Source organism: Gossypium arboreum, chromosome 5, assembly GCF_025698485.1.
Source record: "Gossypium arboreum isolate Shixiya-1 chromosome 5, ASM2569848v2, whole genome shotgun sequence".
Taxonomy (NCBI): Eukaryota; Viridiplantae; Streptophyta; class Magnoliopsida; order Malvales; family Malvaceae; genus Gossypium; species Gossypium arboreum.
In genome coordinates, this window is record NC_069074.1 from 1,367,745 (window position 1) to 1,391,662 (window position 23,918).

The 23,918-nt window shown below is 33.5% G+C and overlaps 5 protein-coding genes across 7 annotated transcripts; 4 read left to right on the plus strand and 1 right to left on the minus strand.

The window, feature by feature from the left end:
* Window positions 1-1,200: 1,200 nt before the first annotated feature.
* LOC108484685 (IQ domain-containing protein IQM1) lies at window positions 1,201-4,916 on the plus strand. 2 transcript variants are annotated; one of them, XM_017788568.2, is made up of 8 exons: window positions 1,201-2,013; window positions 2,341-2,990; window positions 3,092-3,157; window positions 3,251-3,339; window positions 3,470-3,557; window positions 3,651-3,881; window positions 3,984-4,085; window positions 4,174-4,916. In XM_017788568.2, the coding sequence occupies exons 2-8, from the start codon at window positions 2,382-2,384 to the stop codon at window positions 4,618-4,620; spliced, it is 1,632 nt and encodes a 543-aa protein (XP_017644057.1). In that variant the 5' UTR covers window positions 1,201-2,013; window positions 2,341-2,381; the 3' UTR covers window positions 4,621-4,916. The 2 variants fall into 2 exon arrangements, with proteins under 2 accessions (XP_017644057.1, XP_052883656.1); XM_053027696.1 differs by lacking the exon at window positions 1,201-2,013 and having other exon boundaries at window positions 2,048-2,990.
* Window positions 4,917-9,877: 4,961 nt separating this feature from the next.
* On the plus strand, window positions 9,878-11,286 carry LOC108485966 (EPIDERMAL PATTERNING FACTOR-like protein 5). The gene is made up of 3 exons (XM_017789802.2): window positions 9,878-10,305; window positions 10,487-10,533; window positions 10,633-11,286. The coding sequence occupies exons 1-3, from the start codon at window positions 10,194-10,196 to the stop codon at window positions 10,867-10,869; spliced, it is 396 nt and encodes a 131-aa protein (XP_017645291.1). The 5' UTR covers window positions 9,878-10,193; the 3' UTR covers window positions 10,870-11,286.
* Window positions 11,287-14,089: 2,803 nt separating this feature from the next.
* LOC108486098 (casein kinase 1-like protein 12) lies at window positions 14,090-19,616 on the plus strand. Its single transcript, XM_017789923.2, has 14 exons — window positions 14,090-14,983; window positions 15,074-15,114; window positions 15,875-15,944; window positions 16,037-16,185; window positions 16,276-16,371; window positions 16,452-16,522; window positions 17,245-17,306; window positions 17,405-17,468; window positions 17,555-17,639; window positions 17,776-17,902; window positions 18,010-18,089; window positions 18,169-18,232; window positions 18,472-18,614; window positions 18,949-19,616. The coding sequence occupies exons 1-14, from the start codon at window positions 14,908-14,910 to the stop codon at window positions 19,198-19,200; spliced, it is 1,380 nt and encodes a 459-aa protein (XP_017645412.1). The 5' UTR covers window positions 14,090-14,907; the 3' UTR covers window positions 19,201-19,616.
* A 391-nt stretch (window positions 19,617-20,007) lies between these two features.
* On the minus strand, window positions 20,008-20,659 carry LOC108486100 (uncharacterized). Its single transcript, XM_017789926.2, has one exon. It carries the CDS (start codon window positions 20,509-20,511, stop codon window positions 20,137-20,139), a length of 375 nt encoding a protein of 124 aa, XP_017645415.1. The 5' UTR covers window positions 20,512-20,659; the 3' UTR covers window positions 20,008-20,136.
* A 38-nt stretch (window positions 20,660-20,697) lies between these two features.
* On the plus strand, window positions 20,698-22,849 carry LOC108486099 (glycylpeptide N-tetradecanoyltransferase 1). 2 transcript variants are annotated; one of them, XM_017789925.2, is made up of 2 exons: window positions 20,698-21,054; window positions 21,296-22,849. In XM_017789925.2, the coding sequence occupies exon 2, from the start codon at window positions 21,333-21,335 to the stop codon at window positions 22,635-22,637; it is 1,305 nt and encodes a 434-aa protein (XP_017645414.1). In that variant the 5' UTR covers window positions 20,698-21,054; window positions 21,296-21,332; the 3' UTR covers window positions 22,638-22,849. The 2 variants fall into 2 exon arrangements, with proteins under 2 accessions (XP_017645414.1, XP_017645413.1); XM_017789924.2 differs by having other exon boundaries at window positions 20,698-21,050.
* The last annotated feature ends 1,069 nt before the right edge of the window (window positions 22,850-23,918 follow it).

Genomic DNA, 23,918 nt, shown 5'->3' on the forward strand with positions numbered 1-23,918 from the left:
ATTGTTTTAAAAAAATAAAAGCATAAGGACTAGTTTTAACAAATGAAAAACATAGAAAAAACTACGTTAAAAGAAATGGAGAAGAGAGGAAAATAGAGGGAGAAGCAGAAGAGAATGGAAAATAAATAAACAAAAAAAAAGAAAGTTAAAAGAACATAAAAGGAAAAAAAATATAAGGACCAATTGTATAAATGAAACTAGAATTTTTATTTGAAATGATGATTTAACGTGCCACATCAATTTACCGTTACACCGTTAACAACAATTAATAGCTCAGTGACTAAAATGTTATAATATATAACATAAGTGACTAAAACGTATCATTTCAAAAGTAAATGACTAAAATATAACCTGAAGTAAATAAAAATGACTATTTTAATAATTTAACCTAAAATATAAAATAAACTTATAATAATATTTATTACGTTTTAAATAAAAAGCTTTGTAATCATTTTAATTTATTTTTACATTTACTTGCATTTTATATTTGTATTCAAAGATGATTGATATGCGCATAAATTTTCGGCAAAAGGAAGAACATCATCCATTCTAACAAGCAAACTGCGTAGCAGCCATGATAGTTGTTATCCTATTGTTTAGGCTTTAATTAATCTTGCTTTAGTCAACGAGAATAATCTGTTTGCTCGTCGGACTGTCAATTGTAATTTTAAAAATGATTTCATTTTCATATTTTTCTAACATACCAAATTTCAAATATATTTTGTTTAAATCCCACCAAAACTATGATCACATCACATTATCGCCCCATTAATGTTAGTTAAGATATAAAAATATTATTATTTTTGAGCCTTTATAATTTATTTCGCACTCCAAGTCTCCAACTTTAATAAGAAATTTATTATTAAAATATTCTTTTTAATAATTTTTAATTTTTAATTTTTTTAAAAATTAATTAATTATTGATGTGATAATATGCCTGCATGCAATATTAGTAGATAAATAAAAGCTAAATTTTTATATATTTTGGAATGATTTAATAAATATTACAAGTTTGACAATAAAAAAAAGTAAAAATTAAATGGAAAGTTAAAATGATTTATTTTATAAAATTGAAAGGTTAAATAACTTATTATATTTATTTTTAATGAAAATTAATAATTAACCAAAATCAAACAATATTTAATTTAAAAGTAACAATATATAAAATATGATTTTTCCCCAAATTCAATAAACATGAAAAAAAGTTGGTAAATTTAAACGCCATCTTTCAGAGGAAAACTTTGGGACTGGCAAGAAAATGAAGTCAAGAAAAGTGGTGGGGAAAAATGAATGCGTAGGTGATGGGTGACCGCAGCAATGGGCAAACAACGAGTACAGTGGAGATAGAAAATGGAAAAAGAAAAAAAGTTTGAAGCACAAGGCAAAAGGAAGGCGCGTGTATGACCAAACACTCGTTGACTGACATTAAACACACACACAGACAACAAAGAAATCCCAGTGTGTTCAGATTTTCCTGAAATGGTTTTCATGTATTTTTCATGGGAACTTTCTTTTTTTACCCGGCTTACTTTTCTTGACCAATTTCTCCTCTCTTAGTAATTCCTATATCTGTTATAAAATATAAATATTTCCAAATTCAAGTTTTTCCAATCTCTAGGTTCCAGGAAGGAAAGGGAGTGACCTTTAAAATCGTACTCCTTTGCAAATTTTTTCCATAAAAAAATCCAACGTTTCAAAGCTTTGAATTCATCAAACCCACGAGACTTTTAAAAACCGTTGAATAGACCCATCTATTTTCTAAATCCCATCTCAGTTTAGAGTTTCGAGATTTCAAGGGCTGACGTGCCCATTTTATTTGGTAGGATTGGTACGTATTTGAAGGTTTTGTTTGACTTCATTCCTCTTTTACTCATATATAAGAGAGAAGGCAGTCAGATTCTGGGAATCAAATATTTTTATCAACTCCAAGGGGTTTTATATTTTCTTTAGATATTTCATTTCTCTGAGAAAGAGAGCGAAAGGAACACATCTCAAGTCTTATTAAGGATTCAGGTAGACTATATTTATCATGTAATTATTCTGATCTTCTTTTTTTTATTTGTGTGAGCTGAGGTTCATGATTTAATGGAGTTTTAAATGCTCAGTTTATGTTTTTTTCCCCTTCAATTATTGGAGTTAATCAGTTGCAACTCGTGAGTGCTTTGCTTTTAACTTTATGTCTTTATCCTTTGTTTTTGGGTCCTCAACATATCTTTTTCTTTTAATCATAAACAAGAAAGGTCATATCAATTCTTCAAAGTGAAACTTGTTGCTAATAATTTTTTTTGGGTGCATGTATTATCTTGTAATTTAATTAGTTTCACAAATCATGTTGTGCAGGTAGAGGATTATATTGTCTTGTAAGGAAAAAAAAAAGGCTTATGGGATTATCGCTTTCCTTGTTACTCTCAGCCTGGCAACAAATTCTAAGTCACAGGTTCTTCTATTTGACTTACAATGTCGGTCTGAGTTCTAAAGATGGAGAGATGACGGTGAGAGTAAATAGCTTCAAGAGAACGGATTCGGACACCGTCACCACCACCAACTCAGCTGTTGGGTTGGATAATAAGATTCCAAGGAAAAATTCAACAACATTGAAAACAAGCAAACCTGATCGTAATAACGTAGTGCTTGAGAAATCGTTGTCGTTCAAGGACCTGGTTCAAGACCAAAGGAAACCATTAGTTTCAAGTGGTTCGAATGGATTAATGCATAAACCAATGCCTACACTTTCACTGCCAGAACCAACGATTTTGTTTTCACCCAGACCCGTTAGTGAGCTTGATGCGGCTGCTGTTAAGCTTCAAAAAGTGTATAAAAGCTATCGGACTCGAAGAAACCTTGCGGATTGTGCAGTGGTGATTGAGGAGCTATGGTGGAAGGTATTAGACCTTGCAGAGCTTAAGCAAAGTTCTGTTTCGTTCTTCGATGTTGAAAAACCTGAATCTGCTGTTTCACGATGGGCAAGAGCCAAGACAAGAGCTGCTAAGGTACTGTCTTTTTTACAACATAGTCGTGTTCATGTTGTAAATGCTTAATTAATGTCTTTGTTTAACCAATATTTATGATATTTCTTCCTTTTGAATTGCAGGTGGGAAAGGGTTTGTCCAAGGATGAAAAAGCTCAGAAATTAGCCCTTCGGCACTGGCTTGAAGCTGTAAGTTTTGCCTTGCTGGTTCCTTCAGTTAATTATCTCGACATAAATATATTGCAGAATATATGACCGGACCATTCAATGCATTTTTGGCAGATTGATCCAAGACACCGGTATGGGCATAACTTACACCTGTATTATGACGTTTGGTTCTCAAGTGAAAGCTCGCAGCCTTTCTTCTACTGGTAATTATTATATTTTATTCTTTAGCAGCCTTTGAGAATTCATCATCACATCTCTCTAAGTCAAAAAGAAAAAAAGAAGAGGAACCTGTTAACGTTTTCTGATGACTATTGTAATTTATTTTCTCAAAAGGTTGGATGTTGGAGATGGGAAAGAAGTAAATCTTGACAAATGTCCAAGGAAAAAATTACAACAGCAATGCATCACATATCTTGGACCAGTACGTTTTTTCATTTGTCAGCCTGTTATGTAATGAATTTTCAGTTTCAATAATTTAATGTTTGCTTACATGATTATCATTCATTATTTGCAGAAAGAAAGGGAAGGATATGAGGTAATAGTTGACCATGGGAAGCTTGTTTTTAGGGGAAGTGGGTTACCAGTAAATACAACTGCTGAATGCAAATGGATATTTGTCCTTAGCACAACTAGGTCCTTGTATGTGGGTCGAAAGGAAAAGGGTAAATTTCAACATTCTAGTTTTCTAGCCGGTGGTGCCACTACCGCAGCTGGAAGATTGGTCGCTAGTGATGGCGTTCTTGAGGTACAAAACCATATTCATTCACACAATGCGATTTCGTTTGCTCGTTTATGGTTTAATGTGTTTTGAGACTTACTTTTGTGTTTCTTCTTCTTGTTTTTTCAGGCCATATGGCCATACAGTGGTCATTATCTACCTACGGAAGAGAATTTCTTGGAATTCATTAGCTTCCTTGAGGAAAATCATGTGAATCTCACTAATGTTAAGGTAAATTAATTTTCATAATTACGAGTTAAGATTAGATCACGTGAATATTCATTAGCTGATGGGATTTGCAATGTTTTGTTGATTACAGAGGTGTGCTATTGATGATGATAACTCTTACGGGCAAGCCCCAGCTAAGGAACCAAAACCAGAACCAGTGGTCGGTTCTAATGAAACCAAGAAAATTGATGTTGGTGATGAAGGTGACAGCATCAGGGGGGCGGAAACAAGCACTGATGAGCATCACCGTGATGAAAAGAGAAGCAGCACCAAGGCGCCAACACCACCAGTGTTCGCTAAGAGATTATCATGCAAGTGGACCACAGGGTTCGGACCCCGCATCGGGTGCGTGCGCGACTACCCCACTGATCTACAGTCAAAAGCACTTGAACAAGTTAACCTATCACCAAGGGTTACTCCTGGGTTCGTGAAGTTTGGCCCAATTCCTTCACCAAGGCCCAGTCCAAGGATCCATCTTTCCCCAAGGATAGCAGGCATGGGACTGCCAAGTCCAAGGCCCATTGCAACAACTAACTAAGCCAGTTCACTTGAAGGAGATGGGCTACTAGGTTGCATGACTTGGGTCGGGTGACCATAAGTTGGGTCAACGACTCGATGATAACTTGCCACCTCCTCTACGGCACTACTTGTGCCGACGGGAGAGTTGGAAAATCAACGAGGAGAACAAACAAGTTGACTGGAAAAAGAATATGTTTTTTCATTCTTTACTTTTTTTTTCTTTGTCCAACAGTGTAATCGAGCCAGGAAAATTTTAATCCTACTTCATTTTTTTCACTATAATAATTAATGGAAAGCTAATAAATCATTTTGAAATATGAAGGTATAATCATTATTATTATTATTAATGCCAATTGCCAACTATATATATGATTTGAGGAAAAATATCAAAGCCAACGTAAAATAAAATATTATTGCATACAAAAATAGATGTGTGTGGACACTGGACAGACAGCAGCTACAACATGCATAACTTACCTTTTGCAGAAAAAGAAAAGCAGAAGATCGTGGAAGCAAGGTACGATCACAGTGAATAATCTAAATCACTGATCAGATCAAAACTAAGAATTCCAGTTCCAATATATATATATATATAAAATAAAAAAGATAAACACATAAAGAAAGTGCATTAATATATTGAGTAAACCCTAAAACGTTAGGCAGACAGTAAAAAACTTTCTCAATTCCCATCTCTCTCTAGCTGGTAGGGCTAGACAAAGTTAGTGATAGAGATACAGGTGGGTGGAGGAGGCCATTACGATGTGCCGTAGGGACCAGTGGAAAAGCAGGCAGTGACTAGTATGAGTACGACACTGTTTGCTTGAATGCTTCTAGCCCACGATCATTTCAATCAAAAAGATGATGATGCATATGCAGTTTCTTGCCTTTGTATCCTTTTTACTGTGACTTGTCATCCCATTGTTTTTCTTCAGTATAGTTTCATGCAGGAATGGCCCCCTTTGTTTCATGTTTTTTTTCCTCTCTGCTGCTTACTGAATCATTAGAATCAAGTTACTACGTATTTTTTTATTGATAAACCTTTTATGTTCTGTTTGTGATGTCTCACATTGGTGCAACGTTCTCTTCTCAACTCATGCCTGTAGAATCTGCAGATAAAGAGGGTATATATTTTCTTTCACTTTATTTATTGGAAATGTGAAGATGGTCTCAGCTGAATACTGCAGATCTAAAGTAATAAATGAAGAGATGGCGTTCCCGGAGGGCTTTGCTTCAGATTTAACTGTCAGCCACCAATCATCGCTAATCCTTGCTCTTTTGTCTCTCCCCTTTGTTCAACAAATGAAATTAAATTTTATGTACATATTACAGAGTTAATGTTTAAGGAAAACTCTTACGTGACTCTGCTAAAATGAATTACAACCTACTTACTGACAATTAATTTTTAAAATTTAAATGCATAACTTATTTAAGGTAAAAGTACAAAATAAAACCTTGTACTTGAGGCAGATTACATTTTGGCCCTTCTACTGAAAAAATGGATAAATTAGTCATTCTTCAAATTTTTCTATTAAATAATTATGTGCAACGTTAATTGAAATGGTTAATTATTAATTTGGTCCTTAAACTATAGCTAAAATATTTTTTTATTTTTAAAAATTTTCTTTAACAGTAATTCTATATTTTTAAAAATATTTTGTTCAAAATTTTTTAAATATTAAAATAAATATAAATTGTTAAAAATATATGAAAATATTTTTAAAAATAAAAAATCTAAAAATCAAAATATACATGTAAAAATTATACCAAAAAATTTAAAAACTTTTATCAAAATTTCGAGTTGAAACCCCAAAACTATCGTCTTTTTGCAAAACCCATGAGGTCCCTACTCAAAACCCAATAATTGTTAAACCCAAAAACTTAAAGATCAAAGCTTCTTAGGTATTAAACAATAAAATATTCGATTGAGAAAGTTTGTAATAACTAACAAGATACAAAAATGAGTAATCAAAAATTTATACCGGTGATTGCACACCATCAAGAGATACGAAAGCATAGGAACGTGGAAATGAGTATTGACTAAACTAGAAGAAAGTAAAAATTAAATGATTTTTTATGTACCTTTTAGTTAAAAGCATGAATGGTGAAATGAAGTTGAACATTAAAGATTTATGAGAAACTTGAAAGTGAGTAAACAAAACTTTTAGTTGAAATTTTTGTTATTTTTCTAAGTTTTATAAAATAGGAGAAAAATAGTCTTGTAAAAACACAATAGTTTATGGTTTCAACTTGAAATTTTCATAAAATTTGGAATTTTTTTGTAATATTTACATAAATATTTTGTATTTTTAGAATTTTTACTTATGAATTGTATTTTTAAAAATATCTTAACATATTTTTAAATAATTTATATTTATTTTAAAATTTTTCTAAAAATTACAATTATTGTTAACAAAAGTTAACAAAAATTAAAATAATAAGTTAAATGTAATTTAGAGACCATATTAATAATTAATCATTTAAATTAATATTTCATATCATTTAATAAATAAATTTTAACAAAAAATTAATTTATACATTTTAAAATATATAAAAATTAATTTGCTTATTTTTCAATAGAAAATCCACCATTCTCATACTTTTACCCTTATTTACTTGTTTAAATAAATAAACATCAGTGTACGATTGCTCGTTGCCTCTGTCCTTTGTGGAACAATAAATAAACAATATTTGTGTTAAGTTTTTAATCTTTTACAAATTTACCAATCAATAAGACAAATCATTTACTTAAACTAATTTTTAATTAAAATTTCTAATTGATTCTAAAATTTTCTATTTTTATATTTTCAAAATTAGTGTTTTATTATTTTCTTATTTTTTAAATCTTCATTATTTTTCTATAAGTTTCATAAATTTTCAGTATTTTTTAATATTTTGTTATATTTGTTATATTGAGAATTGTTGGCTTGAGTGATAGAAAATCATTGTGAAATAATTAAAAAAATTAAGTCATTAATCAAAATCCACATTCATCTTCTTCTACGTTATCATTTTCACGTTAATCACCACATATCATTTCAAAGTAAATTTCAAGTTTTGAACTGCTAAATTTTTATTAAAAGAGTAATTAATTTAAGAATAATTTTGTAACATTTAATAATAAAATTTAGGGTAAATCTTAAAATTATACATTAATTTTATTTAATATGTAATTATATATATAAAATTTAATTCAGTATAACTATATATGTGAAATTCTAATTATGGTTCAAATTTATACTTAAAACTTTAATTTTAGTTGTAATTAAATCATACACATTTAAAATATATATCATTTTTTATATTATATAAATATAATTATTTATGTATATAATATATAAATATAAAATACTATTATATTAATAATTATGTTAATAAATTATAAAACTAAATTAAATTAAAATTTTATATATATAATTTTGATATTTATCTCTAAATTTTAAAAGGTTGGGATGAGGTATTTAGAACTAAAACACGTTTAGGGACATTTGCTCTACTGTCCGGGCGGCAGAGCAATAAACACTAAAATGCAAGCAAAAATTGACAATCCCATCATTCAAATTAAAAACTTTTAGCAGTACTTAATCGCCTGATGCCTTGATCAGTATACGGAACTTGATTTGAAATTGACGACTCCATCTGTTTATTTTAGTGGTCTCTAACTCTAAAACTTTATCCATTGTTTACTTTGAATAAATTATTAAGGTTTTAATTTTTAACCAAATTTTTTCATCTGCTTATCCTTATCCTTATTTTTGTGCAATATTTTTACGGTCTACATTCCAAATAGACCTTTTTTATTCTTTATTTATTTGAAGTTTTTGCTGTAGTTGAATCAGCGATCGAAGTAATGGACAACAGTCTCAAAGATACGAGACTCTGCGGTCTAGGCGGTAGGCATGCAGTCTAAGGATTTCTATTTTTAACCTACTTATGCCCAAGTTTTCATAGTGATGGCAACGCAAGGGAATTGGATCACGTCCACCGTTGCCGGTGGGTTCTCCGCTCGTCGGTTTTTACTATTTGATACTCAAGCTATTATTTTTATCTTATTTAATTTATTTCAAATGATAGTTCATTTAATCCGATTTATGATGTAAGACTAATCTATTCAATCAGAGGTGATAGTTGTCTACGCGGCTTGAGTAAGGCTGGCTTCATTGGGTATCGTGTTTGAACTCTGCGCCCCTGTTGCCATGTTTTGTTTAATGCTTCTTGATCTGTTCATAGCCCTTCTTTGCTTTTTTCCTTTTGGGTATGGCTGTTGCTTTGGTTTATGACAGGTATAGCGTTAATCATCCTCTATATATTCGAGGTTGTTTGTCTCCTTCTGGATCCTTCCCTCTTCTGATTATGGAAATGAACAAAAAAATCCTCCAATTGAAAGGAAAATGACTAGGCTCGATTTGATTTTTCAAGTATTTTATTTTATTTTAAATTTGATAAATTAAAGCAGTAGTAATTTATTTTTAATGATAAAATACAAAGAAACATGAAGACTTCCAATTATAGAAATATTTTTTTATGAAAACAATTAAACAATTCTCTATTGTTTTTGAATTTCAAACGATTTTATTTTTATCTTTCAAGAAAACAAAAAGTGACCTATTTTTTAAAAAATCAAATGGAGCCATAATTGCTTTTTGCTTTTAGGTTTATCACAACTTATTTATTTTCAATAATTAGATTAAATAGAAAACAATGGATTTTTAAATAGGTTTTGAATTTATACTCTCGTGCATAAATTTTAATAAAAATATTTTCGATTTTAGTAATTTAACAAAAATTTTAAAATTAAAAATATCAGACTTTATTTAAAATTTTGTTAACATTATAATTTAACTTAGATTTAAATTTAAAAGAAGTTAAATCGCTATTTAGGGTTTAACCTCAATAATAACTCTCACATTTGGATTTAAGTTTTTTGTCTAAGTTTATTATTGAACTTAACATTTGTTCCTATATCAAAACCTAAATTTAGAATTATTCTCACATTAAGATCTAAATTTTAAGGTTTTAAATAAAATACTAAGAATTAATTTAGATAAAAATTATATCTTAAAATTGGGAGCAATCACTAAATTTCGACACTAAATTAGATTAAAAAATTGTTAAAACTTAAACTTGAGGATAGCTTATTTAACCCAACTTAAAACTTCGAAATTCTGCAAGTCAAAATGTAATTGTACCATTTCGTTTGTTTTGGTCTACTATAATATACACCAAATCTATATATTAAAAGGTTAAATAGATGTACCTGCAATAAGAATTTTGCACTGACCTTTTCTTTTCCTCGAAAGGACAAAAAAATCAGAAAAAGGCTAAGAGGGTGTGTAGGGAGCTGCCAATCTGATTTATAAGAAGGAGAAATATATAACTTGTCTGTAAAGGAAGATCACTTCAGCAAGACATCTGGGAGTGATAGATTTAATAACTTCTATGTTGTTGTTTGTGAGTTTTTTTTTTTTGAATTTATTTTTGAATAGTTTGCCATCTTGAAAACTGAGCACTGCCTCAAATACCCCCATCTCTCTCAAGTGTCTGGAATAGAGACTATCATCATCTCCTCATCATTTTGGGGGATCTCTTGAGAAAATGAAGCAAAGAATGTGCTGTCTTCTCATTGCTATTCTGCAGACTACAAGCTGGATTCATGCATCATCAACCACGTCTTTAGAATCTCATGATTTTGTTCCTCATCAACAAGGTTTGTCATTTAGTTGTCTGATTTACATCTTCTGGATAAAAAAAAAAAGAAGCTTTAAAAGTTCCTTGTTTTGGATCAAAGAGCTACTGTTCCAGAGTTCCTTGGTTGCTAATCTTTGGTCCTTTTTTCCAAAGCTTCTCTTTAACCTTAACTTGTCAGTTCCTTGTTTTGGATCAAACAGGTACTGTTCCAGAGTTCTCGGGGGCACATAACTTTGAGTCTAAACAGGTTAATCATTAAAAGTTTCATCTCTTTTTATGTTATTTTCGAGTCTGGAATCCATGGTGTCTTGGGGTTACTTAAGTACTATTTATATAAATTTTTCAGGGCGGTGTTGAAATCGGCAATGGTGGAGTAGGTAATGAGCGAGAAGAATCGTATAGTAGTAGAATGATGGGAAGACTTGGATCGAGGCCACCGAATTGCGAACGCAAGTGCGGAGGGTGCAGGCCATGTGTTGCCACTCAAATCCCAGCAACGACGGATAAACTGGGGATTCAGTACACCAATTATGAGCCTGAAGGATGGAAATGCAAATGTGGGTCCACTTTCTTCAATCCATAAATGCTACCATTTAAGTATTTAAACCACCGTTTCCATATAGCACTCTCTTTCTTTCTCTCTCTACATGGATGTATAGTCTCATTTTGTGTTTTATCCTCCTTAAATTGGAAGGGATTGGGTGCGGTGTTGATCTTTTACGGTACTGACTGCGACACCTTAAAAAAAAGTTTAAAAATTACGGTCCGTTTTTGTTGTGAAAGTGAATGGAAGGAGTAGACGACTTAGCTATAGCTAGCCATGTGGTGCAAGTTGAATTTTGAGTTGGACAGAGATTCTTCATTTTCACATTTTCATGGACAATGGACGAATTTGAGCCCATGGACCATTGTTGAATTCGATTGTAGACATTATTTTAGACCTTTGTTTGAGTTTTCCAGCTCCCTCAGGATTCGGAATCATAAGAATATAAATCAGTTTTCTTTCTTTATCTCTCTCGTCCTTTTGCTGTCGATTTTTCATTTTATAAGCATATGACATTATCCCCAAAAGTCTGCCATCATTAGCAAATGATTTCAGGAGAAAAAAAATTTAGTTGGTATTACCACTCTAATTGACGACACCAAAATTTTCCAATGTATTTTTTATATCATCATAAATTACTAAAGAAATATTGAGAAAATATGTATTTTTCTACTAAATATATTGGTGTCTACATTGGTAGTTCTGATATATTTTTTTTAAAAACCTAACATGTGTGTAGGGGTGTGTGTCGTGATTGACTAGCCACATGACAATAGAGTTGCCGCTTGATAGGATGTCTACATCATTCTTGACCAATCAGTACGGGTCTCACTCATTTTTTTTTTTTTGTCCCCTTCTTATAAATGAAAACAATGGTCTCCTACCTACTCTTCCACATTTGCAAACTGAAAAAATTAAAAATTAAAAAGGTTAGTGTTTGAGTTTTGAGGGCAACTTATAAACGAGATAGGTTAGTGTTTATCTTTGTAACTTTTTTATTTGTTATTTTTATTTATGTGCAGAAGTTATACGTTTTTAATATATATAACAATATTATGGTATTATATGTGTAGAAGTTATATGCAGGAAAGCTTTCTTAATTGGGGCTGCTTTTTTTAACATTTTTATTTCCTGTTGAACGTTAAAATAACTTTGCAGAATACTTGTGGAGTACGTTATGAGACGCAAAATACTTGGGAAGCACAGTTGGGATTAAATTATATGACTTTTGAGCGCCGTTTTGAATACTTCGATGCACTTGTATCATATAAAATTTAAGGAATGCGTGCATTCATAAATGAATTTCGAAGCACATATTTCCTTATGCGTTTTGAATACTCTGATGCACTTGCATCATACAAAATTCAACGAATATGTGCATCTATAAACGAATTTCAAAACATGTATTCCCTTTCTCCCTATATTATTTTCCTATAAAAGGGATGTAATATTCATAACTTAGACACGCATGAAATTAATATCAAACATTGAATAGTTGTGTTGCGAGAGTTGTGTGTACTTTTTTGGATAATCTTCTACTTATTTTTTTTCCTTTGTTAATTTAATTTGTGACCGATATTGAAATGAGTACGTGCCTAATAGTAGAGACTTGCAATTGTAGGAGATTCCAAACACATTGGTTCCGATACGCACATGCAAGTGCTGTATGTGGGAACATACGAATTGAGTACGTGCCTTACATTAAAGACATCTGTCGACTATAATGCATTTACAGTGTGTAGAGTCCTGAATTCCCACCCATCCCATATGAGAGTATGTAGTCGTCGGTGTCTAGCGTGTCATACAAGTTTGCGCTAAATAAGGACTTGCGTCGCATCCTGAAAGGTCACCCAAATTCCTCCCAAATAATGAACAATGTGGATATTCGAAAGAGGGACAAACAATAGAGATTATACGGGAATTGTAGAAACCCAATGCATATAAAGGCAACATGTTCTCTGTATAGGGGTACATCGGGCCTTAGTGTTGATAGCATTATTTTCTTTCAAATAATATATTCATTACAATGCTTCCATTATTTAGGTGCTCCAGATTTGTTATTTATTGTTAACTTACGCATAACTTGCATTAGACAGTAATGAAGATAATATAATATTCAAATGAAAAACCTCAATTTATTTATTTATGTCATATATATTTATATCACACTATTTAGGAAAAAGATACATCAATCGTGTTGTCAAGGAAAATGTGTGCCGCAAGACGGTGGACGACGGTTGCATGGAGGATTTCTACAGGGGACCGGAGGTGCTTGGGCGTATTGTTCTATGACCTCCTCCGTTGGGCATTCATGAAGCTTTTCGGAATTATCCTTCAAACAATTGATCAATATCCGACTACCATCAAACCTGTTTGAGACCTTCCCCGACATTGCTTTGCAGAGGTCCACTTTACCGAGAATGATCGTTGATCCCGTGACAATTGACTTATCCACCAACAGGTCGAGTTGTACCACTACGTTCTCGAGTGTGATTGTACACTCGTCACATGGAAAGTAGAAAGTGTGTGTTCTGGCCTTCATGTTTCCACCAATGCGCTAAGTAGTGTAGGATCGAGTTTGCAACTCCTAAGCATGCGAGACATATGCAAGAATCCAACCTTTTGTAAGTAGCCATGAATTTGAGGGAATAGAGGCTTTCCCATATTATGTATGAACCCCTCCAATACACGATAATCTGCCTATTGCCTATTTATAACATAAAAAAAATTATTTCAAATTATAAAAAAAATTAAATCTAACATAATTGAAAATAATGAAATTTAAAATTTCGTCTTACCATTACTACTCGGGCAGCAAAAATATGTTTGTCGTCAAAAATAATTAGAGAGGCGACCATTAGTGAGAAATTAATCTGAACGAATAAAATACGAGAAAATAAAAAAAATTATTTTTAAATGAGAATATTGATAAATTTAAGATAAAAAAATTGATAGAGTTGAAAAAATGACGTGAATGAAAGAAATGAAATTTAAGAGTATTTATAGACTAAAAAGAAAGTGTCCGTTGCCCCCCTTATTTCTTTTTACCGTTACAATGCCATTTGTACAGGAAGCGCAACTAGTTTAGATGCATTTTATCCTAAAAATGATCTATTTCCCTAAAAAATTCATTTAGTATTTCGGTTTTATATATCTTTTAAAAATGTAGTTTAGAAAATTGTTGACATTAAAATAGAATAGAACAAGTTTGAAACTATGAACATAACTAATATATACCTATTGGATAATGATAAAATTCAATCCATTTTAAGCTTAATCCCAACAAAGCAAGTTCACGTGAAAAATACTCTTCTCCAAATCTCCGATAGATTACAGTCGGATAAAAGTCACGTGACAAGAGGACCCCTCCTTGACAGTGGCGCAAATCTCCGATAGATTACTGTTTATTTTAAAAATTTCCGTCTCCGAAGGAACTTTCGCATCCTTTGCACGCGTAGTAAGCACGCATGGCCTACCATTTCCATCTCTATCTCTCGCATCCAGAATTAATTATAATAAAAAAATGAAACCAAAAAAGCGGAAAAAAGAAAAAGAACTTTTGAAAGAAAATGCCCACACATAACTAAAACACACATATCCCTCCGTCGTTCAAAACTTTGCTCTTTTTATTTTCTCCCTCTTCTCTTTCCCTGCTTCGATTGGATCAAATCCACCACAATGCGAGAAAGCAAAGTTCTTAAAGAGAGAAGATATGCTGATATATCTGTTTTAATAGAGATAAATATAGAATTATGATTTCTTAGCTACCCCTTTCCACAATTTTTTTCCTTTTTCGATTAACCTAACCTAACCCTAGTTTTTTTTTTGTTTGTTAATTTTTATTCTTTTTTTTTCTCCGTTTAAAATTAACATGAAACTCTAGATCTTTTTGATCTTTTTTGACGTGATCGAAGATTTGATGTGTATGAATTATCGTTGTGGTTGATTCGGTGTTTCGTGTCGCCGTATAATTTCCTCGTTTTTTTTATTTGGGGGATTTTTCTAAGTTAGGGTTTCATATTGTGTAGTTAGAGTTTCGATATATATATATATATTTACTTATTTTAACTTGAATTAATGGAGCCTCGTGTCGGCAATAAGTTTCGGCTTGGTCGTAAGATCGGTAGCGGTTCTTTTGGAGAGATCTATCTGGGTTAGTTACAATTTTTTCTTTTTCTCTCCTCCTCTCATTTTTTTGGCCTGATTTGAATATAAATTGGTGATTTTATTTTTCTGTTCGTAGGTACAAATATTCAGACAAATGAAGAGGTTGCCATCAAGCTTGTAAGTACTCCTTGCTTGAAACTCACTTTTTTGTTGTTAAATTTTGTATATAACAATGGCTTTTGTTTGTTTGCTTGTTTATAACTGTATTTTGCTGCATTCTAAAGTTCTGTAATATAGTGATGTAGTTGCTTTTCTTGCTAGGTTTTAAACGGAGCCGTGTTTGTTGGATTTCCTGTTTTAACACTTCCATTTATAACTTAGTGATGCATTTGAGTCATAGCACACATTGAAGTAAGAAAGTCTAGAAATCTGCTACTGTTTGGTTAGTTGGATTCTAGCCAATTTACAAGAGGGGTTCAAAAGTATTTTCCTGGATAAAATTATAAATTTACAATTGACTATTGGCACCTTGGTTTTTGCTTTTCAGTTTTTATTTGACCTCTGTTTTCTTTTTTCAGTTTTTTTTTTTATGGTTTGTACGGGGCAAAAGTGAAAAACAGAGACTTAAACTATTAATTAAGTTATTACTTCCTACTCTCTGGTTTTTGATGGCATCATGGTGGACAACAAGTATATTGAATGGGGTGATAATCCTTTATAGTTTTTTTTTAACAATGTACCATATCAATTAAATTTTGCTGTTCTGTATAAGAATTGCTTTCTAATATTTAGTATTGATGTTGGTTTTCTCTCTCTTTCTTTTTGTTCAATGGTAGTGGTTTTCTCTATGTTGCAGTTGTTTTAAGTTTTAACCATGGTAAATTCTTCTTGATACATTAGGAAACTGATGATTTTTATGTTTTTTCTAAATGATCAGGAAAGTGTGAAGACAAAGCATCCTCAGTTGTTATATGAATCAAAGTTATACAGGATCCTGCAGGGAGGAAGTAATGAGGCTATTTTGTCTTACCTTTTTTATCATACTGTTTCATGTGATTGCAACTTTTGACTCTTCCCCATGTCTATCTTTTTCGTGCAGCTGGGATCCCAAATGTGAGATGGTTTGGAGTTGAGGGAGACTATAATGTTCTGGTTATGGATTTGCTTGGACCTAGTCTTGAAGATCTATTTAACTTCTGCAGTCGGAAACTTTCCTTGAAGTCGGTTCTCATGCTTGCAGATCAAATGGTAGTTTCATAGAGTTTCATACATTTGATACGTCTGTTCCTTTTCCTTTAATGTATTGCAACTTAATGCTATTTTTTTTTCTCCCCCCAGATCAATCGTGTCGAATTTTTTCATTCAAAATCTTTCCTACATAGAGATCTTAAGCCAGACAATTTTCTTATGGGCTTGGGAAGGCGTGCGAATCAGGTTTGTGCTTTCTTCTTGCGTTATTGATTTGTTATATTTGTGCAGAGTTTAATGTATTGCTGCTTTTCACTTTCATTTAGGTCTACATCATTGATTTTGGCTTGGCTAAGAAATATAGAGACAGTTCAACACATCAGCACATTCCCTACAGGTGATATAACTTTGCATGCATGTAACTTATTTGCATTTACATGCAGTTTCACATCTTCTTCACTGGTTTACTTGTACTACTAGAGCCACCTGAAATGATTCTCTATGAGATTCTCTTGGTTGCACCAAAATTGTTCACTATGGGCTAATAATTATTGGTAGAGTTGGTGCACCATCTTTTAGAAGAGGCATGAAAATTCACGTGGTGGAATGATCCTGTACTGATGTAACACATGACAGTGTATGAATGAACTAATATCATTCAGAAAAGAAAATGCAGTCAGTTGGATTTTAAGCTATGGTTTTTTAGATAATTTCGTCTTCATCAAGCTTTTATTGTAGGCTCTATTACCTGAGGACACATGTTTCTGTTTTTTTTCTTTATGTACGGTAGTCTGCCTGAAGATTAATTCATGCATGTCTAGTTCCCTGGTTTGTTTTGCCTTAAAGTTATGGGATTTTCCAACAAGGTTGGTTACACCATTTTAACTTATAGTCGTGATCTTTTAGTATGGCATGTGTTTTTTAAATTTGCAAGATAAGGTCTCGTGAAAATCTACCAAAATGGTTGCTGTAGTGAAGGCAGTGATGAATTATCCAACTTCTTTGCCTTGTGTTGGCATGCCTATTTCAATGTTCTTTTTACTAATTTACTCCATTCGTAATTTGCGGTGGATATTCAAAGCCACGTTTTTATGCTTTGCCTGGTCATGATGTTCTCAGGGAAAATAAGAATCTGACTGGAACTGCTAGATATGCAAGCATGAATACTCACTTAGGCATTGGTATGTATGGTTCATTTTATTGGTGGTGTCTTTTCTTTGATGCACAGACCTTTGTTTTAGTCTTCTGAGTTCTGATTCTGTGCTTTGATTCCATGTAGAGCAAAGCCGCAGGGATGATTTAGAATCTCTTGGATATGTGCTTATGTATTTCCTAAGAGGAAGGTGGTTCCTGATACTTATGCTACTTGCATTTGTGTCATCTTCATTTCCTTGATAGCTTTCATTATTGATGCCTCTTCTCTTGACAGTCTTCCTTGGCAAGGTTTGAAAGCTGGGAATAAGAAACAAAAATATGAGAAAATTAGTGAGAAGAAGGTTTCTACTTCAATTGAGGTAAGGATGCATTTGAATCTTGAAGTTGCTTTAGCTTTCTGTAAAGGTAATTTTTAGTTAATGGAAAGATGTAGATGTATGGCTTAGAGTTCTGGTTTTCTATGCAAAATTGTAACGAAAGATGATGCTGTTTCAGGCCTTATGTCGAGGTTATCCAACAGAATTTGCGTCATACTTCCATTATTGCCGTTCTCTAAGATTTAATGATAAGCCAGATTATGCTTATCTCAAAAGAATCTTTCGTGACCTCTTTATTCGTGAAGGTTTGGTCATTTAGATTTCCATCTTTGGATGCTGTCAACTTGTATATTCTCCATGGCTCATAGTAATTTCACATCTTTCTTTGTTCTTGTTGGTCCTTACTGAACAGGCTTCCAGTTTGATTATGTATTTGATTGGACCATTTTGAAGTATCAACAGTCACAGCTGACCACTCCTGCTCGAGCCCTTGTGAGTGCTTAGTAGGATTATTTTTCTTTGGCTAGTAATCAGTTTGGAATATATCTTTTGTAATGCTTGTCTCTATTAGGGATCTGGTGTTGGAACAAGTTCTGGCATGCCTCCTGCTATTGGCAATGCCGACAGACACGCAGGTAATTAGTGCTTCTTCCATATATTTGGTCTTTGCTGGCAATGCTACCTAGGTATTGAATTTTTTACTTGGGTGTGTGTATCTCTAACCTACAAACACATTTGAGCACACTTGCATTATTATTTCTTTGCCATTTTTCTGTTTTTGGAAAAATAATATCACAATTGGGCGATCCATTTCTTTGAAGTTGGAAAGTCAATTTTTGCTTGGAATAATAGCATTTGTATCTCTTGGTTGCAGCTGGGCAGGATGTACAAGCTGCTGGTATGTCACCGATGGATAACTCTCGGCGGAGAACAACATCAGGACCCTTGATGTATTCTGGAAGTTTTGCAAAGCAGAAGAATCCAATTGCAAATGATCCTGCAATAAAAGACTCTGCAGTAATTATTATTTTCTTACACTTATGCTTTTGAACATCTATATTGTATTCTTAGATTTGTCATTAGTCTTACATTACTGTTTTGCTTCCTTTTCATCTTAATTCTTAGGATATATTTCTAGGTTTCATTGTTTGTGATACATAGGATGACTTATAAATGCTAATAGTTTTGCATTAGTCCTTTGTCATCCGCAAGGCATCTTTTTAGCATTAGTGCATGTATTCTCTTACCACATTGAGTAGTTTTGAACTGCTCCTATGCATTCCTGTAAATAATTTAAATTTTCTACAATGGAATTGTATATTATTGAAACTTGGGTTTTACTTGGATGAAGTATACGGGGCAGTCAGGTGGATCTTCAAAACGAGCTAGTGGTCGTGAAGCAGTTTCTGGAAGTGAGTTTGACCCACAACGGTCTCGTACAACCGAAGCTAGCCCTGGGCACAAACATTTAAATCAACAGCGAGGTCCTGTTGAATCTTCTTCTGACCCTAAGCGCACTGGAAGAAACACCAAGAACTACGAAGTTGCCCTCAAGGGGATTGAGGGCCTTCAATTTGAGAGCGATGAGAGAAATCAGTATTAAAATTGTGAGCTATATGAATTGTTGTAAAGCATGAAATGATTTGTGTTTGTCCTTGTTGGTGGGTTGAGTTGAAGGAATTTGTAAAAAGTTGGAGCTCTGGAGTTGGGACTCTCGTGTTGTGCACCCAAAGCATAAATTTCTGCACTGATGGAAGAGCTTGTGAAGTGAAAATTGACTGACACTGCTATCGAAAAAGGTGGTTGCCTGTGAAGGGCAAGAACTGTGGTGTGGTTATTTTCCCAACACTTTTTAACTTGCTGTTTTTACGGTGCCCCTTTCATCTTAAGATCATTGCTTTACTCGTCTGGGACTTGTTGAGGTGTGAAACTTACGGCACTGTAAATTTGCCGCATTCATGTTACTCCTGTTTCTCACGTTTTCATTTAGATATTAGTTTATTTTTGTTTCGTTTTGTATCAGTGTTCCAAAGGCAATTCTATCTATTCTTTTCTCCCTCTAGAGTTATGATAATAAGGGAAGTTACGATTGAGGAGATCATGATAATCAAGATTTGATTTTCCTATTAAGGGCTGGGTATATCATACTCGTAAGCATTGCTTGGTCATTGTCTCGTTCTTTTCACTTTTCAGTTCAATGCAATTGATTTTCTTTTCGTTTCGACACTTGTGTCTTAGGCTGAATATTTTATTCATTAAAAAGTTGACATTAATATAAAGACCAGGGCACGAACTCCGGAAAAAACCTATCCACCCAATTTGAAAATCATAACAAAATTGAAGACAACCATTTCCTGAATTTCTACCATTTGAGGTCACGAACTGTGATTTAGAACTGAGATTGCTTGCATTTTTAAGAAGACGAAATAAGCCTCAATTACTTGCAGAACACCAAATGGCGATTAAATTACTTGCAGAACACCAAATGAAGATTAATGTTAAGACGAGAAGAGGAGCGTTTCGTTAGAGAGTGATACATCTATTCAAAGTAAGACCCATAAACAATCCTGGTGTACCTATCCTTGAGCCACCTAAAACTCTTCTTCAAAGACCCTTTTACTCTTCCCTCAACATCGTAAACCTTATAGCTTGCTACCCTCTTCTTCCTCTGCAATTCCGGATCATTTAAACTCCAGCTTTTCGAACAACACCCGGACTTTCCTTTTCTGAACTTGGCGTCGGTATTCTGCACCTGGGTCTGCCGTTGTCGCACTGTTGAAGCGTGGGAAGCACTGTAACAACTGAGATCTTGCCTGCTGTGGATGCCATTCCCATACGACGAATTGGGTCCCTTGTAGCTTTCTATATGCTGCATTTTCACATCTCCATACGCTTTGGATCCCAAGTCTTCCATGAAATTGTTAAGCTCTCAGAGGTAATTTGGGGAAGTGAAGGGCTTTCTCTCGCTGGTGGTAGTAGGAACCTCACTTTTTGTGTGAATGTCTCTAAAAGCTGAAAAGTGGTGGCAAATGAAATGCCGATAAAGTTTGAGCAGAGAAAAAACTTTGGAACGGGGTTTAAGCCGAGCGAGGTCGTTTCGTAGGCGCGGAAACGGGCCAAGAGTCCAACATTCATTTGGACCTTTTGGGCTTGACCGTTGTTTGCTATAGCTTGTGGTTTAACAAAAATAAAAAGAATTTTTATTTATTTTTCTACTATCACCTTTTTCAGGTATCACTGGCCAATTTGAGTTCTTTCGGAATCTTCAATGCCGCTGTCTTGAAGAAAACCCTAAAGATTCTCCTTTTGCCTTAATTAAAACCAACAAAACCTAATCTTTCTATTGCTTCGATTTTTAAGATCTAATTGATTTGTTTCTATATTTTCTCATCCCCATATCTGCCCTAAATCTCTCAACATTCCCCAGATTCTTAATCTGCTCTTTGAAATTGAGTAAGTTACGTATTCCTCATTTTCTTCCCATATTGATCTACAGATCTGTTATTCCATTATATTGTCCTGCAATTTTTTTTTTGTTTGGTGTCGTTTCAATCGATTTATTTGGTAACGTAATAAATTCTATAGGTTTTTAAGGATATGTTCTGATATTTCTATTCCTTTATTTTTCTATTTGATTTATTTATTTTAATTTGGACATATATATTTCTATTGATTCAGCTATTCATATAATTTCGTAGGTGTGTTATCGTAGCTGAATTTAATTGATTGACGGAAATGAGTGATAACAATTCACCACCTGGTTCACCCAAACAAAACCCAGCTCAGAATTCTGAGACTAACTTATTACCTAAAGATGATAGCTCTCTGGAAACCATAGTTAGAAAGATTCAGGATTCCATGTCCTTAGCAAAGAGACACAAGTTCTGGGAAACCCAACCTGTTGGTCAATTTAAGGATGTTGGGGACACGAGTTTACCCGAGGGACCGATCGAGCCCCCCACTCCCTTGTCTGAAGTAAAACAGGAACCTTATAACCTTCCAAATCCATATGAATGGACCACCTGTGATATGGATTCAGAAGATACTTGTACCGAGGTTTATAATCTTTTGAAGAACAATTATGTTGAGGATGATGAGAATATGTTTAGGTTCAATTATTCCAAGGAGTTTCTTAGCTGGGCTTTGCGTCCTCCTGGTTATTATAAGAGCTGGCACATTGGGGTTCGTGCTAAGGCTTCAAAGAAGCTTGTTGCTTTCATTACTGGTGTCCCCGCAAGAATAAGGGTGCGAGATGAAGTTGTGAAGATGGCCGAGATCAATTTCTTGTGTGTTCATAAGAAGCTGAGATCAAAAAGACTTGCACCTGTAATGATTAAGGAGGTTACTAGGAGAGTTCATTTGGAGAATATTTGGCAGGCTGCTTACACTGCCGGTGTTGTTATTCCAACACCAATTACTACTTGCCAGTACTGGCATCGGTCGCTGAACCCTAAGAAGCTTATTGATGTTGGGTTTTCTAGGCTTGGGCCTAGGATGACAATGAGTCGAACCATCAAACTCTACAAGTTACCTGATTCTCCAGCCACCCCTGGGTTCAGAAAGATGGAGCTTCATGATGTCCCTGCTGTTACAAGGTTGCTTAGAAGCTACTTGAGCCAGTTTGTCGTTTCTCCAGATTTTGATGAGAACGATGTGGAGCACTGGCTGCTTCCCACCGATGGCGTCGTGGATAGTTACTTGGTTGAGAGCCCAGAGACGCATGACGTAACTGACTTCTGCAGCTTCTACACGCTTCCCTCGTCTATTCTTGGCAACCAGAACTATTCGATTTTGAAAGCAGCCTACTCATACTACAATGTGTCCACTAAGACTCCATTGCTTCAGCTGATGAATGATGCTTTAATCGTTGCTAAGCAGAAGGATTTTGACGTTTTCAATGCGCTTGATGTCATGCATAATGAGTCATTCCTCAAAGAATTGAAATTCGGACCAGGTGATGGGCAACTTCACTACTACCTCTATAATTATCGGATACGAAATGCTTTGAGACCATCAGAACTTGGTCTTGTACTCTTATAGTTCAATATGTTCCAGCTTTGTTAGTGCAGTTTTGTTTCCAATTTGTTGCATCATATTAATTGTTCCGCTGCCATCCACAGCCAAGGATTCGGTATGCAGTGCAACATGAGTAGCCTTTGTTGTGTTTCTGAGCTTGAATTGCCTAGGCAAATTACAATATTGCTGTTGACAATGCACATTGTTCAATGGACATCAATATGTTGAGCTTTTAATTGTGGTTTATTTCTTAGTTTGTCATTGCTCTTGCAGTTTTTCATTGCTTTTTTTTTCCCCCTCTTATTGTCCTTGTCGCTTCATTAATTTCCTTAAAGATCAAACAAAGGTGCTTCAACCGCTGTTGTTTCAGTAGTTTTTATAGTGATGAACTCTTTTGAATGTTCAAAGCAACCTTTGAGGGGGGAATGAAGCTTACTTGCCCAAATAACTGGCATGATTCTCCCGATTTTTCGTGGAAGTGCGTCTATACCTGATATTTGTACTTTGATGCATTTGTATTTGATGCCTATTTGGATATTGAATAGTCGATGTTGGATATAGATGTTCTTTGAAGGCCCTTTTAAGTACTAATTCGTAAGTTCCAAATAAAAAATTTTGGGTTTGTTTAATAAAAACAATCTAATTGGTTAAGTCTTTAGAAAAAAATAAAACATATTTATGTATTGCATCAGACATGGCTCAGTATCATAATTCAGCCTTTTTCAAACTGGCCTTAGCCATTTTCAATATACCAGATTTGGTGCCAACAGCATAAATGAAACCCGTTAACGTGATAAGCATGCATCGTATTAGAGTTGTGTTGACTCTCTACTAAAAAATAAAAAAATAAAATAGTAAATTATTCTTTGTATATTAAACCAAAAGATAAATTAATCATTTTATTAAAAATTTATCCATTTCAAGTGACACATATATCTCATGCTGAGGTGAGTAAAATAGATAGAATTTTTAACTAATTGTGAAATGATCGATTTAAGCAACTAGACAATAACACATCTTTACTTAATAGGAGAAATATGTGAAATTTTTAACAAAAAGATCAATTTACTCTTTGATCTAATATATAGGGACTAATTTGCTTATTTTTTTGAATAGAAAGGATAAAATGCAATCTAACTCTCGTTGCAGAGTCGTTCATGATATTTTTTTATCCATCGTAATTGTATTTTACTTTAGGAGTTATAATTACATAAATTTGTTATTATAATAATTTATATTATGTAAATTTGATAATATATTTATCTTTTATTCATATTTAATTTTTTATTGTATTGTACTTGATAT